This window comes from Eriocheir sinensis, chromosome 26 (assembly GCF_024679095.1).
Source record: "Eriocheir sinensis breed Jianghai 21 chromosome 26, ASM2467909v1, whole genome shotgun sequence".
Taxonomy (NCBI): domain Eukaryota; kingdom Metazoa; phylum Arthropoda; class Malacostraca; order Decapoda; family Varunidae; genus Eriocheir; species Eriocheir sinensis.
In genome coordinates, this window is record NC_066534.1 from 9,863,696 (window position 1) to 9,883,860 (window position 20,165).

At 41.3% G+C, this 20,165-nt stretch overlaps 1 protein-coding gene across 1 annotated transcript in view; it reads left to right on the forward strand.

Annotated features, from left to right (window-relative positions):
* Positions 1-448: 448 nt before the first annotated feature.
* LOC127003904 (ATP-binding cassette sub-family C member 4-like) overlaps positions 449-20,165 on the forward strand; it is a 44,329-nt gene continuing 24,612 nt past the window's right edge. The window contains exons 1-7 of the mRNA XM_050871008.1: positions 449-581; positions 7,051-7,255; positions 9,569-9,703; positions 9,881-9,971; positions 10,429-10,585; positions 17,315-17,453; positions 17,914-18,024. Of these exons, the coding sequence (XP_050726965.1) occupies positions 7,052-7,255; positions 9,569-9,703; positions 9,881-9,971; positions 10,429-10,585; positions 17,315-17,453; positions 17,914-18,024 (837 nt within the window). The 5' untranslated portion in view covers positions 449-581; position 7,051. The remainder of the gene's footprint in view (positions 582-7,050; positions 7,256-9,568; positions 9,704-9,880; positions 9,972-10,428; positions 10,586-17,314; positions 17,454-17,913; positions 18,025-20,165) is intronic.

Here is a 20,165-nt window from a genome sequence, read left to right on the forward strand (position 1 = left end):
ATTTGCGTAATGAACGTGCACAAAGTACTGTTGTAAAAGTTTAAGTAAGCAATCATCTGGGGTTAAGGAACGGAGTAATCCATTTTACGTTGATTCCCATGGGGAAAAGAGCTTTGGTGTACGAACATTTTGAGTGACGAACGACTTTCAGGAACGAATTAAATTCGTGAACTGAGGTTCCACTATATATGATTTTGTTAAGCGTTTATAATGGCCGTATGGAAATGTAACTTCGAGAGAAAACATGTAAGAAATTAGGGTACACTGATATTATTCTCAGTTCCACAAGAGTGATCCCAAAACACAATATTTTTCAAGCGCCCGCTCCCCTTTAACAAGTCAATATGCAGCCATAACTTAGTTAATTACTTTTTTTAACACACACAAGAAGCTTGCTCTAAAAGCCTAAAGGCTCCTGTAAATCATTTATGCTGTTTTCTTGACAGAGAGTGGGAGAATGAACTTCTACAGAGCAAGAAACACCAAAAAAAGGCCAGATTTGGCAATGCACTCCTCAGATGCTTCAAACCTCTTATCATCTGGATTAATCTGTTGACATTCCTCGTGGAAATCGTTCTTACGTAAGTATAGTAGATTTAATTATATAATTTGTGTAATGTAACTGGAACTAGATTTATAATGGGTTGAAGTAAAAATGTGTGTGTGTGTGTGTGTGTGTGTGTGTGTGTGTGTGTGTGTGTGTGTATGTATTTACCTATTTGTATTTCCCTATTTGTAGTATACAGGGCCTGAGCCAATCAATATTTGTCCAACTTTTCTTTCATTTTATGGACATGTGTGTGTATGTGTATTTACCTATATGTAGTATACAGGGCCAGAGCTCAAGCTCGGTCAGTCATGTCTCCCAATCTATATGTGTTCAGCTTTTCCTTCCATTTATGGACATGTGTGTGTCTGTGTATTTACCTATTCGTAGTATACAGGGCCTGCGCTCAAGCTTGGTCAGTCCTGTCTCCCAATCAATATTTGTCCAACTTTTCTTTCATTTTATGGACACTGCCTGCTTCAATAATGTTTTTGCTTAGTCCATTCCATGTATCCACACTCCTGTATGGAAAACTCTACTTTGTCTTTCAAACAAGTCCCCTTTCTCAATTTCTTGCTGTGTCCTCTTAGTTGCCTCCTCATTTCCATCTCGATTAAATCATTTCTATCCAACACTTCCATTCCACTTGTATTCCTGTACATTGCTATCAGGTCTCCACTTCCTCTTCCGAGTGTTGGTAGGCCTGTTTCCTCCATTCTAGTTTCGTATGACAGACTTGATAGTTATGGTACCATCTTAATTATTGCAATTCTTTGGCTCCTTTCAAGTTTTTGTCATTTTTCTTGTACGATCAACAAACAACTGCTGCATACTCTAACCTTGGTCTAACCAATAGTTATTATTTTCTTCATCATGTTCCCATCCGGCATGTCATTTATGCATATTAAAAACATTATTGGTGGTAAAACTGATCCCTCCGGAACTTCACTTGACCCTTCTCCTATTCGATTTTTTATCTTCTAACATGGTTCTCTTTTCCCTGTTTGTCAGGTAATTTTTCATCCATGCTGTCATTTTTTCCCCTGTTCTACCTCTATGTTTTAGTTTCCACAGCAATCTTTTAAGTGGAACTTTATCGAATGCCTTTTTTTTCGGTCCAGAAATATGCAGTCTGCCCATCTGTCTTTCTCCTGTACTATATCTATTACTCTTGAATAAAAACATATTAGATTTGTGACACAAAATTTACCTTGTCTGAATCCAAACATAAGTTGAGGATTCAAAGAGAAAGGTACAAGGTCTGAGGGAGGATTTCAGGAAGTTTGTTGACATTGTTGAAGCGGTCAGTATCTATTCAATGAAAGAAAATTCGGACAAATATAGATTAGGATACAGGACTGTATCCTAACTTGAGCTCAGGCCCTGTATACTACAAATAGGTAAATACAGTTAGGTAAAGAGGTAATCATTCCATGGGAAATCGGAAAAGTATATCCTGAGGTCGTCCCACCGAGCTGAAGTAAAATGCCAGAAGCATCGCCTCTTCGGTGGGTCCAGAGGGTGTACAGGAGCGATAGGAAAGGATACAGAAATAAGGTTGTGATCGTAGGAGCCCAACGAGAAAATAGTTTGAGAGTATGCAGAAGGGTTAGAGGTAAGGAAGAGGTCTAGTATGTTGGGCCTGTCTCCAAGACGGTCGGGAATACGCGTAGGGTGCTGAGCCAACTGCTCTAGGTCATTGAGGAGAGCAAAGTTGTAAGCTTGTTGACAGTGAAAGAGGATGAAAGCCAAAGCTGCCAAACAGAGCAATGAGAACCATGTTGAAAAATGAATAATCAGATTGGAGAATGGTCACAAGTGGAGTATCACATGGATAAGTGTTAGCGCCAGTAATGTTTTTAGGCTGCGTTTCCACCAAGCGAATCGAATCGATTCAATTCATGAAGAATCATTTGACTCGATTCATGTTGAATCAGCATCGTTCCAACTGACTGATTCAGATGAGTCTGAATCAACATTCAAAAGGCAGTACCAAGCCTGGCTTTCACGAGAATGGACGTATACGCTGTCGCTGATATAGCAGCGTTGCTGTGGCTGAGGCAGCGTAGGCTTAGGCGTCAGCAAAGTGTTTGGGTCCATTACTACAACCTCTAACCCTTCCACTACAACCTCCAACCCTTCCACTACAACCTCTAACCCTTCCACTACAACCTCTAACCTTCTCTATTAAATCAATATTAAAAGACCTGAATTTGGGAGCTTTGTACATCTGTTCCCAGATTTGGTTAATAATCCAGAGATTTTTTTTATGAAGTCTTTAGGATGACTACAGAACAATTCAAAATGTTGATGGAGTTAACTGGATCCACAGAGCAGCTATGGCATCCCGATCTCGGTGCATAGGATCACTATAGGATCATAATCATATTGCACGTCGTTCTCGCACTAAACCAATCAGGACGTCCACCATCATGGTGCTAACTCGTTGGGTGACTCGCCGTGACTGATGAAAAAATGGGACCAAATCAGTGATTCTTAATCGCCATGAATCGTCATGGTTTGAATTGACTCGATTCGCTTGGTGGAAACGATTACATTGAAATTAGTGTGGCGAACCAAGACGAATCATGAATCGTGTTGATTCTTCATGAATTGAATCGATTCGATTCGCTTGGTGGAAACGCAGCCTTAATATATTAATATATTAATGATATTCCAGAAAAAAAAAGTAATGAGTTACATGAGTATGTTTGCAGCAGATGACTCCGAACTGCTTAAAAAAAAAGATGTTGATGATTGTAACACTCTACAGGAAGACCTTAATGAGATACATGAATGGAGTAAAAAATGGGAAATGGGTTTTAACAAAAAGAAGTGTCACATTGAAAATGGGAAAAGTAATAAAAGACTATGTGGAGTGTATAGAATGGGAGGGACAATCATCGACACAGTGAATGAAGAAAAATATTAGGAATTATAATACAAGATACACTGACATCTGAGAAGCACATAAATAAGATATTCGAAGAAACATATAGTTTGCTGCAAAATATTAGAATGGCATTTCACTACTTAGATGGAGACATAAAGAAAATTATAACATTGATTAGACCAAGGTTAGATTGTGCAGCGGTTGTTTGGTCATCACACAAGAAAAAGGATACATGGAAACTTTAAAGAATTCAGAGGATTGCAACTAAAATGGTGCCAGAACTTATCAAATCTGTTATAATTATGAGACTAGAGTGGAGGAACTGAGCCTACCAACACTCGGAGAGATGAGAGCCAGGAGACCTGATAGCGTTGTACAGAAATACATGTGGAATGGACGTGTTGCATAGAAATGATTTAATCGAGACTGAAGGAAGGAGGCAACTGAGTGCAAGAAACTGAGAAAGGGGACATGTTTGAGACATAAAGAAGTACAGTTTTACATACAGGAGTGTGGATACTAGGAATTGTTTATTTTACATTCTCACCGCTTTTTTTCTGTTTCCTTTTTTTCTGGCTTACTGGAGTGTTGGTGTGGTGTGGTGTGGCAGTGAGGCGGCGTGTGTGACAAAGCTTGTAAACTAAACAAAAAAGTATGGAATGTGCCATGTGCACTCCACAGTTTCCTTCCACATGTTATTGTGTTTGCTTTACATTTGCATCGTTTGTTTCCGTTACCTTTTGTTTTGTTTTGACTGGAGTATCTGCGTGGTGTGGTTGTGGCAATGAGACAGCGCCGGCGGCACCGTTTGTAAACAACCATAAGTATGAGGTGCGCCATGTACAGTCGATGATAGAGAGTAGTGTCACGGTTTTCAGAATGTTTAGCCTGGTGGCGGTATCTGGCAACTATACCACGGTGACGCATTCACTGGCGATGTTAGTAACGCGTTTCAGTGTGTACCGTGTGTGTGTGACCGTGAAATTATAATATTGTATAATATTATATTATATTATAATATAATGTAGTTAGAAATATACCAGATTACATGACTTCAATTTAGAAATGCGATAATGAATGTCTTCTACATGATGATGATGATGATGATGGCGAGGTAAAACATCACGAACAGTCTGAAACACTTTTTCTTATTAAACTTTGAAAATACCGCGTGCAATGCTGTCCTTCACAGAGGCAGGCAGTGACTAATGCTCCTTACCATCAAACAGCAAATAGGCTTGAGGGTCTGTTTAACTCGCAGCCTTAATTCCCGTCACAATAAAGCCTCAAAGACAATTCAGATCATCAAAAATCTACAATTATTTCTCCGTGAAGATTACGTAATATCGAAGTATAAATACGTGTGTGTGTGTGTGTTGAATGCGAGCGCGGAAAAGCCCGCGGTCGACGACGCCATCATGTGAACGTTTATAGCCTATTATTACGTATAAATTTTTTTTTATAAAGAACAAGATCTCGGCTGTCAGGAATTTTTTGTTTTTAGTTAAAAGGCATAACAATCTCCCCTAATAAGTGCAGTATATTTTTAAATGTATCATAGTTTGATAAACAACTTAGAATTGCTCTTGACTAAATTTGAACGAAACTAAAAGCTCGTGTCAAAATGTAGCGACAGAGCCTAAAGAAAAAATATTTATTAAGCGTTAGCGACGGGCACTTTTCATAAATATCTATCTTAAAATTATGTAGAGTGCACCTGTGACCACCAATCACCACAACAGTACGATTTCGATAGGGTATAATATTTTTCATGTCGCGTGGAGGGGTTGCCAGATGTCGCTTTCTGAACGAAACTTACTGGACAGTGTGTCACTACTCTATAGCCGACTGTACATTCCACAGCGCCCTTCCATGCTATTGTGTTTATTCCACATTTCCATTGCTTGTTTCTGTTTTTGTGTTTTTTGTTTTGTTTAACTGACTGGAGTATCGGCATGAGTGCGGAATTTGAGATTTCTTTCATTTCTTGCCTCCACCTCTTACAATTGTTGAACTACTATCCATATCAGACCCTATGACATGCCGTTTTTCGCAAATATCTTTCAAACGAAGACTCGGATCAGCATGGGCCTTTGGCACAGATTGTTTCACACACTTCGCTAATTTTTGACGCTATTGTGCATTGCCAGATGTGGTTAATTATGGCGTTTACTCTTGACTGTGGTGGCAAAACCTGCGTGAGCCACTTACACATTCGAACAGGTGAGGCGTGACGTATTTGTGACGTGTATCCACCACCTACCTCCACCCATGGCTTCCCCTACTCCCATCCCTCCCTTTCCCTCCCTCCTGCCCTCCTCCTTCTCACTCTCTCTCTTCCCCCGCCCTCTTTCATCCCCCATACCTAACTTTCCACTCCCCCCACCAAATCTCTCTCTCTCTCTCTCTCTCTCTCTCTCTCTCTCTCTCTCTCTCTCTCTCTGTACATGCGATGTGAAGCGTTGCACACATATGACTTGTCTATAATGGCGGATAACTCGAAAGCATATGCTAAGTATGGTAGGGTGTTTTATGCACACGACCCTGATTCCTGTTCCAGCGTAATTGAATGTTGCTTAAGTGCTGTATGAGGTTTGTTTGGCAATTATACAACCATTGAAAGTTGTACGAGTATATGACCCTCCTTCCCACAGGTTACGTTGAGCGTATGATGGGATGAAGCACGTAGCTGACGCTTGATCATTTTTTAGGAAATCGCGTAAGAGGCGGAAAGGAATAAGGGTGGAATTGAAGCAGGATTTCATTGCAGAGTAAAAACGTGAAAAGAAATTGGAGAAATATATGAATAATTTGTTCTGATGTTAGGAAAAGACTGCCATCCGATATGTGTTCATGTAGATAGCTGTGTTAAAAAGTCATAGCACACAAAAATAGATAGCGAGTATATATGATGGGTGGATTAATAATGTAAATAACTGACCACATATGCTACTTTAATATTCATCACCATCGACAAACAGGTCATCCTCGTCATCACTGTTGATGCTGATGCAGACGGCATATAATTTCTATTTATCTGCCATTCATTCAAGTCATACGTGTGCATGTATTCATATCTCGTGTACATCGCGAGAGGAGAGGAGAGGAGAGGGGGGGGGGGGGGGGGGAAATGGAGGTAAACGAGAGAAAGAGGACCGGGGAGAGAGGGAATGCGGGGGAGGAGGAGGGCAGGAGGGAGGGAAAGGGAGGGATGGGAGTAGGGGAAGAGGGGTGGAGGTAGGTGGTGGATACACGTCACAAATACGTCACACCTCACCTGTTCGAATGTGTAAGTGGCTCACGCAGGTTTTGCCATCACAGTCAAGAGTAAACGTCATAATTAACCCCATCTGGCAATGCATGACAGCGTCAAAAATTAGCGGTGTGTGTGTGAAACAATCTGTGCCAAAGCCCCATGTTGATCCGAGTCTTCGTTTGAAAGATATTTGCGAAAAACGGCATGTCATAGGGTCTGATATGGATAGTAGCATTCTTAGAGTTTGTGGGTTATACCTATTGGTTTTCACATAGAAAGTGCTATGTGTATTGTGAAGATGCGTAATGAGCGTGTCTGCCTATATGGTATATATTTTTTTATTGCTCTTTCCAGGATGATGCAGCCATATCTACTTCTATGGTTTATTCGGTATTTTTCTGGAGAAGAGGGCTACAGTGAAACATTTGGCTGGCTTTGTGCTTGTGGAATAGGGGCCATTTCCTTTATGAAAGTAACCCTATTGAACTTGAAGAACTGGATGGAAGACCAGTTGGCCATGAAAATGAAAATAGCATCTTGTGCACTCGTATATAGAAAGGTAAGATGTTTTGTACACATAAGCTCTTAAATCATGTTAATAAGGTTAGCTTTTTAGGGGCATTTGAACCATACTTTAGGTACTGCATTGGTTTACTTCTGAAACTAACTGCTCTGCAATGTTTTCCGACAACTGGAACATGTAACCCAAAGGGTCACAAATCAGTTTCCCTGTTATACATATATCTATAGGCAGGTGAGAAAAGCATTCTGGAAGATGGTGAGCATTGGAGTCTACCTATAGTTGTGAAGCAATGCTTAAAACATCTCACCCGACAGTGTCATTCACATTAAATTGACAATTACAGATTTTCATTTATTTAGTTTATATCAAAGATGAGTTTGCATGGTATTTGTTTCTAATCATTAAGAAAAGATATTCACTCAGGAGGGTCTTCAATTATGTGCAGAAAAACAGAAGGGCTTAGAAAATGATATCCAGCAGCAGGGCTGTTAAGCAGTAAATCTCTGGGATTACAGGTGCAATTGTCATGAAGCGTAAGTAGTACTTCGTTGATCCAGCACGAATGGGGGAAAGCTCGTGCCGGATAAACCGTTTTGCCGTTGTTTCGAGACTTGCTCTTATAAAATTACTGTAAAATTACCAAGTTTTTTTTTGGGGGGGAGGGAGAATACCATAAGGAAGTGGTGGACAAAGTGTTGGTGTTATGAGAAGGTCATACCAAAATCAAAGACCAAATCTGATGACTTACCAGAGGATTAACTCAATGGTAAGAAAAGGAAAATGTTAATTGGAGGCTGCAGGAGCAGCGAAAGGAGGTGGTGGTTGAGTATTAAAGATTATTGCGGACACACACAGGTTCTGATGTGTGCCGATACAATTTCTACTCAGAATTATGAAAAGTTACCAAGTCAACGTTCCAAGTTGGGTGCTGAAATCGAAAGGTATGAATTCAAAAAGAAATGGCTAGACACCAATTTACTTTATAAAAAGAAAACCCCAAACAGCTTCACAAAACCGGAAGTCTCCAACGGGAAAGCTTCAACACGCCGGACTCAGCGATGAACCTTCGCACGACTTTCTTCTCCTTGCTTCCCGTCCTCGGAGTGGACGTGACGAGGCAACACAACTTCATCCTTAAAGTGGTGTAGACATTCTGGACGAGAGAGGCGCAGGAGGAGAAAGGGCGTGGAGAGAGGTAAGGGCACCCAGAACAAGCCCACGGTTCTGAAGAAACTCGAGTGAGAAGCAGAGATGGAGCCAGGACGGAAGCAAGTAGTCAGGACGAGGCTCTGCTTATGTCGGACAAGGAATGCGCTGGCCACCCACCAAGTCGCCTCCCACAGAGGGTTAAGACGCCTCGGTGGTTTGTTCATCCGAGGCGTCGAACGGCTTGATGTGGACGAGCAGCGAGCGTGTGCAGGTCGTTCGCCTCGTGGTAGTTCGTACGAGGCGTCGAACGGCTTGATGTGGACGAGCAGCGAGCGTGTGCAGGTCGTTCGCCTCGTGGTAGTTCATCCGAGGCGTCGAACGGCTTGATGTGGACGAGCAGCGAGCGTGTGCAGGTCGTTCGCCTCGTGGTAGTTCGTACGAGGCGTCGAACGGCTTGATGCGGACGAGCAGCGAGCGTGTGCAGGTCGTTCGCCTCGTGGTAGTTCGTACGAGGCGTCGAACGGCTTGATGCGGACGAGCAGCGAGCGTGTGCAGGTCGTTCGCCTCGTGGTAGTTCGTACGAGGCGTCGAACGGCTTGATGGGGATGAGCAGTGAGCGTGTACAGGTCGTTCGCCGCCAAGGTGGTAGTTGCCCTCACATACCACCTCCTACCAAAAACTAAGAGGTACCTAAAACGAATCTTAACCAATTCAGTTAAATATAAATGGTACAAGTCACGTAGTGCACTTAGGGTAATGATCGGGTTTTAGACTCCAACAGCTCTATTGTGGCCTAATCAGTGGCCTTAGAATTTCTAAATAAGTTATTCTCAGCCCTTAACCCTTCTCCCTTTTGGCCTCCAATTATGACGTATGTGACATGCATAATCTCAGCCCCCAAGCCCCCATCTATCTCTTACATGTAAGTGCATCATAACCAATTGGGAAGAGTGCAAAAATATTAAACTCATTTTATTGAATGATTGGCAATTGATTCCACCACAGTTTATTTTCTTTAGTGATACAAACATTTGAGTAAAATCACATAAATATAGTTTCATTCGAAACAATGGTATAAAGTAGGACTGCTTGCTGATTTTTTATATAGAATTCACAAATTATATATTTATTTTTTCTTAGATGCTACTGCACGCTTCTTTTGTTTTACCACAAAAAACTGTGTACACATTTGTCCACCAGGTTTTGCGAATACAGTCAGCAGAATCAAGCAGTCATACTTCACTTGGCCAGCTTGTGAACATACTTTCCAACGATGTCTCTCGCTTTCAAAATGCAACCCCATTTTTCTGTTACGTCTGGGCCTCTCCCCTTCAGGTAAATATGTAAATTTATAAACATAATTCTTAAATTTTACCTGCCAAAAGATATGTATTTGTAACATTTTGCACATATATATATATATATATATATATATATATATATATATATATATATATATATATATATATATATATATATATATATATATATTTTTTTTTTTTACATTGGCAGCTGATTGTGGCAATTGGAATACTGTGGTCTGAAATTGGACCCTCCTGTTTGGTCGCCTTGTTGCTTTTTGTTACGGTTCTCCCATTTCAGGGTAAGTGTACTCTGCTGGATAGTGTTGATAGTGTTGTACAGGAATACGAGTGGAATGGAAGTGTTGCATATCAATGATTTGATAGAGATGGAAGGAAGGAGGCAACTAAGAGGAATCAGTAAGAAATTGAGAAATGGGGGCTGTTTGAAAGACTTAGATTTTCGATACAGTAGTGTGGATGTATGGAATGGACTAAGCAAAGACATTGTTGAAGCGGACAGTGTCCATAAAATGAAGGAAACGCTGGAGAAATATAGATTGGGAGATGGGGCTGTCACTTGAACTCAGGCCCTGTATACTACAAAGAGGTAAATAAAAATAGATGAATACGAACACACACACACACACACACACACACACACACACACACACACACACACACACACACACACACATACACATGAATACATTTGATGATTTTATGTTGTGTAACTAATAGCTGCATGTCTTTTAACAGGTTTTAGTGGTCATATGCTTGCCAAGTTTAGACATGCATTCAGCATTTGCAGCGACAAGCGTATTCACCTCATTCATGAAGTAATTACTTCAATTAGAGCCATCAAGATGTACACCTGGGAGAAGCTCTTCATTGCTGTTTTGAAAATAGCAAGAAAGTAAGTGTCAGTTATTTTCTATTGTGATCCTTTGTCATAATTAAGAAGACCGGGGCTAGTTGCGTTGAATGTTTATTTTCCTTTTCTATTGAAGAACCGTATAGGATATTGAAATTTATTGCAAATGATTGCAACTCATAATAGCTGCTCACATAGCACAGCAAACTCACAGGGACTTGAAGAATGAAAAAAATATTATGAAATGGATTTATTTACCCCAAACTTAGGGCAGATTGAATCATGTGTTGGCGTAACATGACAGTATTTTCATTGTATATGTAATAAATTCCCAGTTAAAAAAATGTGAAACTATAGCAGATGTACACAATTTTGAGGGATACATTAGGTCATATTCCACCCACATTCCAGCATGTGAGGCATATGAAGATAAATAAAAAGCACAAACTAATTACAAAATGCACTGGCACACGTTACATTCATTATCAGAGTATTTCATTAGCTTGCTTATAGTTCACAAAATGCTTCTCTGCCTTTGCTACTCGAGTCACATATGGTAAGGTAAAGTTGGGAACATATGTGGCAAGTTTAACACAGGTTTTTACTTATGCAAGCTCAATTTTAACTACAACACACACATCTTTTGCCCTGAATCCATGGTGCATAAAGTCTTTGTTCTCAAAACTATTTAATCCAGACTTAATCCCGTCTCTCTTCTGTGGTTCATTGTGGCATGGGGAGAAAAGGACAGAGATGCACCCGGAACAGAGGTAAGGGCGCGGAGCTTTGAGCTCTCTTCAGGTGACGAAACTTCAACCAACAAGCTACCGTCCCCTTGTGGCATGATCTTGGGATCACGCCCACACGCCTTGAACAGAGAACGGTCTACTTCATAAATATCCAGGTCCTTTATCGAGCAGCCATCCACAGACTTGACTACTATGTACTTTTCAAGTGAAACAGGCTCATACATACCAGGCATAACTTCTATTTGGGAGACTGGGGAGTTCCCAGGTTTACGTGAACTATTTCGTGGACATTTGTCTCATGGACTTGTCTTGGGCAGACCCTCTAGGCTAGGGGGTAGGGACTTTCCAGAGGCACCACCAGGACCCCTGAAAGGATTCAAGATGGCGATGAGAGAGGACCGTGTGGGAGTTTCCGGGGACGGGCAGACGTCAGGAAGAGAGGCACGCCGGGGCAGTGTATTTTTACTCATACACAAAATATTTATTTCATTCCCCAAACCCCCACCCACCACGGAGCCCAACAAGGGGAGGCTGGATGTTGGGGCCAGACCGTACCCAACAGTACCAGGGGTAATGGGGAAGTATACGCAGCCACTTTGGCTGGAGTAGGTAGGAAGATACCTACCGAAACCGGCGCAAGTCTCTCCCGGTGAGGTATATATGGGAAGTGAGGAGGGTGCTGAAGCCCTCCAAAAACCCTTCCCATGTCCTCACTAACCGTTTCCCTTTTGTCTCATCAACACCAGAGAGTAGTTCAGCATGCTCTCGAAAGACGGATTCTCTCTCTATCCGCACCACACTACATCACACAACACACACACCTTTTCCTTAAATTCAAAATTCAAAATGGCGTACCAAAACACTGCCTCGGAGTCCCCGCCTGGGGGGGGGACTACAAATTCCCCCAGGGAGGAATCCCCTTCTGGCTGCTGACTTGAAAGGTGTCTTGATAACTCCTCGAACCTCTTTCTTATCAATTTCTGCAACATTCGCGGTCATCGTTCTAATTTTCATTCTGTGGAACACTATCTCTCCTCCTCTAAACCTCACCTTCTCTTCCTCACCGAAACACAGGTTTCTGAGGCTACTGACAGCAATCTCTACTCTGTTCCCTCCTACTATATCTATCCTAAATTTCAATCCAAAGCTGGATGTTGCCCCTACGTGGGCAACGACATCACTTGCTCTCGTGCCCACGACCTTGACTTTTCAGAATTTTCCACCATCTGGCTAAGACTTTATTGTCATTCTATTACTAAATACATCTGTGCTGTTTATCTCTCACCTAATTCTATGTACTAACTATGTAAAATTCTTTAACTACTTAAACTCTAAAGTGGAGCACATCTTGACCCACTCTCCCTTCACTTCAATGTTCACCACCAGCTTTGGCTATCATCCTCTTTCACTGACCAGCCTGGTGAACAGGCCTACAACTTTGCTCTCCTCAGTGATCTAGAGCAGTTGGTTCAGCACCCTACACGTATAACCGACCGTCTTGGGTTCTGTCCTATCTTCCACCCTCTTTCTGTTGTTCATTGATGATCTTCTTTCCAAAACGAACTGTCCTACCCATTCTTACGCCGATGACTATACTCTGCATTACTCAGCTTCTTGTAATGGAAGACCCACCCAACAGGAACTAAAGGATTCCAGGCTGAAGGCTGCAGAACGCTTAGTCTCAGACCTTACTATTATTTCCGATTGGGGCAAGAAGAACCTGGTATCCTTCAACGCCTCAAAAACAGTTTCTCCATCCATCTACTCGACACAATCTTCCAAACACCTATCCCCTATTCTTTGACAACACTCAGCTATCACCTTCTTCAACACTAAACATCCTCGGTCTATCCTTTACTCAAAATCTCAACTGGAAACTCACATCTCACATATGGGGTAGGCGGTGGCTGAGCTGGTAGCGTACTGGACCCACATTCACCGCGTGATGGACGACGCGGGTTCGAATCCCCACGCTACCACCTCGGATTTTTCAGTCACCGCCGAGTGGCTTAAAACTACCCACATGCTGTCCTGAAGACCACCCATCAACCCGGACTCTAGAGGAAGCCGTCCAAGCGAATCAAGAACGAGTTCCGGGGGGCAGCATGAGCCAATGCAAGATGGCGCCACTATAAACACTCGCCTGCGCCAGAACGGGCTGGGCCGACCATCAGGCCCCACCTGAGGCCCCACCTGGAAGAAGCCTTGGGCCGACCATCACGCCCCACCGGGAAGATGCCTACCGGCGCAATAGGCAACAACGTAAAAAAAAAAAAATAATAATCTCTTCTCTTACTAAATGAGCTTCCTCGAGGCTAGGCGTTCTGCACCGTCTCCGCCAGTTCTTCTCCCCCGGACAGTTGCTATCCATTTACAAGGGCCTTGCCCCTCCTCGTATGGAGTATGCATCTCACGTGTGGGGGGGCTCCACTCACACTACTCTCTAGGACAGAGTGGAGTTTAAGGTTTTTCGTCTCATCAGCTCTCCTCCTCTTACTGAAAGTCTTCTACCTCTTAAATTCCGCCGCCATGTTGCCTCTTTTTTCTATCTTTTATCGATATTTTCATGCTGACTGCTCTTCTGAACTTGCTAACTGCATGTTTTCCCTCCTCCCGCGGCCCCACTGCACTCGACTTTCTACTCATGCTCATCCCTATACTGTCCAAACCCCTTATGCAAAAGTGAACCAGCATCTTCATTCTTTCATCCCTTACACTGGTAAACTCTGGAACACCCTTCCTTCGTCTATATTTCCTCCTGCCTTTGACTTGTACTCTTTCAAGAGGAGTGTATCAAGACACCTCTCCTCCCGAAATTGACCTCTCTTTTGGCCACTAATTACTTTTGTTTTTGTGGGAACAGCGATTAGCGGGCTTTTTTTTTACACCTTTATTTTTGTTGCCCTTGAGCTGTTTCCTCAGCTGTAAAAAAAATGCCAGGCGTTTAATGGCGGCCGCGGGACTGTTGCGATCGCCCACCCGGCAGTGGCCGCTTGACCCTAGCCAACGCATGACCAGCCGATTGATTCAGTGGGGCCACACCGAACCATCCGTCTTGCCCCAACCCGCCCACCAAAGGAGCGTGTTGCCCACCGAGGGGAACTACACCTCCGCCCCGCGGTGGGCTCAACTCCCAGATAAGAGGGCACGGGGAGTATACGGGACGCCACGCACGGCAAACACGTGGGGAGACAATAGCCCTGCTCTAGGTGGTAAAAGAGCGGGTGCAAGCAACGTCACCAGTAGGCCTCCTCTACTGGTGATGAGGGGGTGTACTTGGTCCACGAGATCAGCGGACATCGAGCCCTATCGAGCAGGCAAGCCACCACGGTAGGTGGTGCCCCCGACCTCGCTTCAAGCCTCGTCACCATGCACGTCAAGGTGACTCCCCTTCGACGGAGAGGAGGAGGTGGAGGAGGAGGGTGGCATAATAGAGGAGAGTGAGGGAAACAACATGGCTGTCACTGCCACCTTACCCCCCCTCCCCTTTACCCACCACCACTGCTACTCTAGCCCTACCTGAAGCAGTCTCCCAGGCAGTTTTGTCTGTTGCCAGGTTTTAGAGGTTATACAACATTAGGCATGTAGTAAACAATCTCCTAGTTGCTTGAGCCGATGTATTCATCAACACGATCAACCACTAATAGAGGCATCTAGCACCTGATTTGTGTAAGGCAAGAGAGGATTGTGTCCAAAAGATTCACCGGGCTGCTCCTACTGCTGGTTGAGCCCTGCCTGGATGTGGTGACATGACAGCAGTGATAGAGATTGCTGAGGACACAGTTGACATTTCTGTTAACACCATTTTGGAGCAAGTTGAACAACAATACAGAGGAGAAGAAAAAGAACAACAGGAGGAGGAGAGGAGGACAAGACCAGGCAAACCCACAACACACTCCCTTAATCGCATCCTGAAGAAGTTAATCACAGATACAGACTCTTCCCATCGAGGAACTGAGGTGGTGAGGCAGCTGGTAGAAGCAGTGTCAGTCTACAATTGCATGCATACAGATTAACTTACCTAAGGCAGGCAGACACTCATCACCTGATATGAGTTATTAGTTCCCTGAACTTTAAACTGTTTTACCCAGTGACCTCTCCACAACTCTCTTGGCCTTCGTGTGCATGCCTTTTCCTTACCTAAAGTAAACATGTACAGATAGTCCACGAGTTAGGTCATATGTGACTCAATAGCTCACATTTATGAACAAGCCAATGATATTAGTAATATTTGATTAAGTTATGAGTTGCCATTTCAATCATCCCACCATGGATGGAGCAGCTGGTTGTTTACATATTGTTCCTGTGCCTCCACCCTACTTATTGAGCACCGTTTGTAATTATTTTTGTTCGCTTATTGTGATACTGCTACTTCATTAACACCCTAGTTAACCACCTTGTGCCTTGAGCACTTGGTCTTCAATGTGTAATACGCACACATTAGATAGTGTAGTTTTCTTTTTTTTGGGGGGGGGAGGAAATGTCCTCTTCACTGCACATATGTGTACATCACTTTTGGCATAAACATTTTAAAACGTTCCTTAGACCAGGGAAAGATTTAAGTAGTATGTGTATCAAATATGGTAAGTGTTTTTGCAAAATCATGAGGAATTGCTGGAATGGCTTTGCTTTAAAACGACAACCATTTCATAAGACTGAATCAAGATCTATTAAGTATTTGCATAATCGGTGAAAGCTAACTCCATTAATTGGGGATGTGGCACATTACTCAGAAGTCAACCCTGCTCACTGGGTTATTTCTGAAACATACAATTCTGCATAAAAGAAGCCATAGATAGCTCATAGTTAGAGAAGTTGCTGGATCTTGCTGGAAAGTACTTGGTATATAAAGAGTGCCTGCATAGAGATTTGTTCGGGGAGGTGATGGCCGAATGGTCAGCGTGTGGGTGTGGTGAGCCCGTGGACCTAGGTTGGAGTCTCTCCAAAACACGCACATTTTTCAAACCATTGCTGAGTAGCGAAAGATTACCAACATGCCGCCCAGATCTTCAATCAACCATAATGTCAGTGACTTTGGTCAAAAGGAGCCCCAGGGGACAGCGTGGGCCCAGCAAGAGTCATGCACCACGGCAGCCACAATAAAAAGTAAATTCGCCTGTGCCACTAACAGACTGGGGTCGTTGAAAAGACCCATGAAAAAAGCCTCCCGGCGCTATAGGCAGCACCTAAAAAATGAAAATAAAAATAAGAAAAGAAACCTTCAGAGATGGCATCAAAAGTTGGGTACGGCAACACCCCCCCTAGCATATGTCCCCATTGATTGACTGATTGATTGATTGATTGATTGATTGAATGACATACTAAATACATTTCCTGATACATGACCAGATTTTCATGTGTGTATACACTATCTTGAATTCACATTGCACAAATGTGTACATCACTTTTGGGATAAATATTTTTAAAAGCTACTTAGACCAAGGATATTCTAGTAGTATGTGCACCAACCAAAGTTATTACAAATTTATTGCACAGTCACGTTGAAAATCCCTAATCATTGAATGAAAGTTGAAGTAATGACTCATGATGCAGTAAGCATTTTGCCAACTGTGGATATTATGTTGATGGATCTTCAATCATTGGATCTTTTGCTGTAGCTGTTTTGAAAGGCAGTTCTCCTATCAATAAGCACTGATCTATACTGCAGAAATTTGACATGAGCATAGTATGGCAATCATTTTCAATACAGAAGAGTTTCAATTTTGGCAGTAATTAGTTTGGTGATTTACCAGTGTTGATGGGTATCAAGTGCAACATTTAGTTAACCAGAATGAAAATGGAGTCATCGAGGCAAACAAGGTCACCTTTCCAAGGGCATTGCTATGTTATCTACATCAGTGCAGTATGAAAGATAAACTTATTAACTTTATTATTACAAAAATGGTTTCATTAATAAATGCTTGAATTTTAGGGTAATTAAGCTCTATTATATATAGGCATGATATACGTTTGATTTATCTGTGTTGTAGTTACTCATCAGCTCCTTATTTCTATACCTCAGAAATGAATTAGCTTCGTTAAGAAGGTTATGCATTGTACGATCTGCAAACAATGCATTCTCAAACTGTACGGCGAAGGGAATACTGTTTTTGTGTCTAATGACATATGTGTACACTGGCCACCTGCTCCAAGCAGACAAGGTAAGGTTTCATTCTTAACCTCTTATTTTGTAACATGTCAGCCTGCTATAAACACTTATATTTTAAAAGTAAGATGAGACTGAACTGTACTAATGATGTGATGAAATGATTCAGATAGATTTTAGTGGTTCAGGCAAATAAAAATGACACATAGACAGGAGATATAATACATTTTGTTATTGTGATAGCATGATATATTAGAGTTAACTACTGATCAAATAGATGTAAATGCCTCCTCCACACTATTGATAAAAGAGTAAATAAATACAGTTTCAAGCCTGTAAGACCACTTCGTTTCATGAGAATTTTTAATATATTATTATTAAAAGTGAAAATTTTGGAAGAGATAAATCAACTTTAACTAAATTATTGAGAGGAGATAGGGAAAATCAGTAACTCATATTAGTCAAAGAGTGAAGGGGTGTGTCTGAAAAAATTATATTTGAAACTTTGGTTGCAGGTATATATAACAGTAACCATAGTGAACAGTCTACGTACATCAATTACCGTATACTTCGTACTCGCAGTGTTTGGGATTTCAGACGTCTTAGTATCCTGCCAGAGATTGCAAGTAAGTTTTGTGTTATAATTGCACCTGTATACTGTAGTATTTTTTATGCATTTTTTGACACAAGGTTAGGAACTGTAACCAAAGCTAGTACGTTTTCAATGGGAGCTTAATATTCATTATTAGAGCTCTGTTATATAAAATACTAACAAAATGATGTCAGAAAATATGCATACTTATTCTTTTTACTCTGCTTTCAGTATTCTAGCAATGAAAATTTTATGAATATAAGTTTAGTTTCAATACATTTACTGCCATATGTACCACTAGCAGGGTATCTCAAACTTCCAATAACCGCCACATACCAGCAGTGGTACATTTATGATAAGAAAAAGTAAAACAAAATCCCAGTGATTTGACTGTAAATTCAGTAGCAACACATAACAGATTAATTAAATGCAAGTATAATGATGAAATTACCCAAAACCCTGATGCTAAGAGTGATTTATTCCTATAAAAAAATGTTTAGTTAACAAAAAATGTATACAGTAGATATGGCTAGACAAATAAAAAGCACTATTCTTTGAAATTCATGGAAATAGTCTTATTCTGATTCAAAACAGTTAGTCTAAAATGATATATCAAATATTTTCATTTGGGGTGCCATCATATTACTCATCAGACCACTGTTTATGGTCACACACTTAAAAAACAGTAGCTTTGAAAATTCAGATAATTTTTTTTTTCTGATGGAAAGCAATCATTCTAAAATGATATAACATTCCTATCTGTAGTGCCATTATTACTCATCAGAGTATACATAAAAGGAACTATTCATTTCACATATAAAAAGCATCTGTCCTGTTTATTTCCAGGCGTATAAAAGGCAGTATCCTTCAACATTCAGTTACACATTTTTTTTATGAAGCAAAATCAATTATTCAAAAAAAAATCTCTGCTTCTATTACCATTATTACTCATCAAAGTGCTTTCTTTATGATTCTTTATGATAAGTATTATTTCTTGAACGTTCAGTATCTGTCACTCATGGCACTGACAAAAGCAGACAGTAATTGTAAATAGATAAACGTATTGTACCGCTTGGGACCAGATACCAAAAAATGTCATTGGTAATTGTATCACCACATGAGCCACCGATGTATCATAGAATACATGAACCATGGGTTCTGCTGAACTGTTCAGGCTCATTCATCGCTACATGTACGACCGGTGTCCCATGACTTAATGTCGCTTCACAAAGTATTTCAGGAGCACAACAACCACCTACTTTGTGCCACATGACCTCAGGAGAAACTTAAGGGAAGAGTACGCCATAGCTTTAAATTGTACCTACGGTCTTAATTAGGCTTAGTTTTGTGAATAACAGTACCATAATTGTCATAAAATTTCAAGATGATTGGACAAAAAAAAAATCATTTAAAAAAAAAAAGACGATTCTAGCATTTGTTCACCGATTTCTTTCTTACTTGCACACGAGATACTTTTCTATTATCCTAACAGACGTATGTGATTACTTTTTCAATATCTATTTTAATTTACTTGACTTTGCCGGTAGAGGCAACTGGCAACTCCAACTTTTCCGGATGTGCGTCACGAACGGCCAAGGTCGGTTGCCCATATCCCCACTGTAAACAAAGTAGTCACCCTGTATCAGCATGGCGCCGCCTGCGAAAGTAACGACGAAACCAAGGTTGGGTCCAAGTTGTACTTGGATTTCGTACAGATTTTCATGTACATGTACTTGTACTGGAGTTTTAAAAATTCAATTGTACCTTTAGTACTTGTCCTTAGACCCAAAGTAATTGAAAATACCAAGTACATTCAAGTACAAACAAGTACATTGTATTTAATCAAAAGTTTTATGCTGTGTATAGATTCTAGTGAACTTAGTGATGATATTATTGGGTAAATACGTACATTGAGTGTTATGATATTGTAGTGTAATATTATGTCTCATTAACCCTCTCGGGCACTTGGACACCAATGGCGTGTATATATTTTTAGGGCCAAAGTGCACTTTCACGCCACTGGCGTCCATTTGAACAAAAATATGTTTTAAATAGTTATATACGCGCCAATGACGTCATTTGTTTTGTTGAGCGTAAGTTTCCTCACTCTCTCACAAATTAACTAATTAGCATCCCTCTCCATTGGCGTGGCTTTGAGCGCGAGGCAAAAACAGA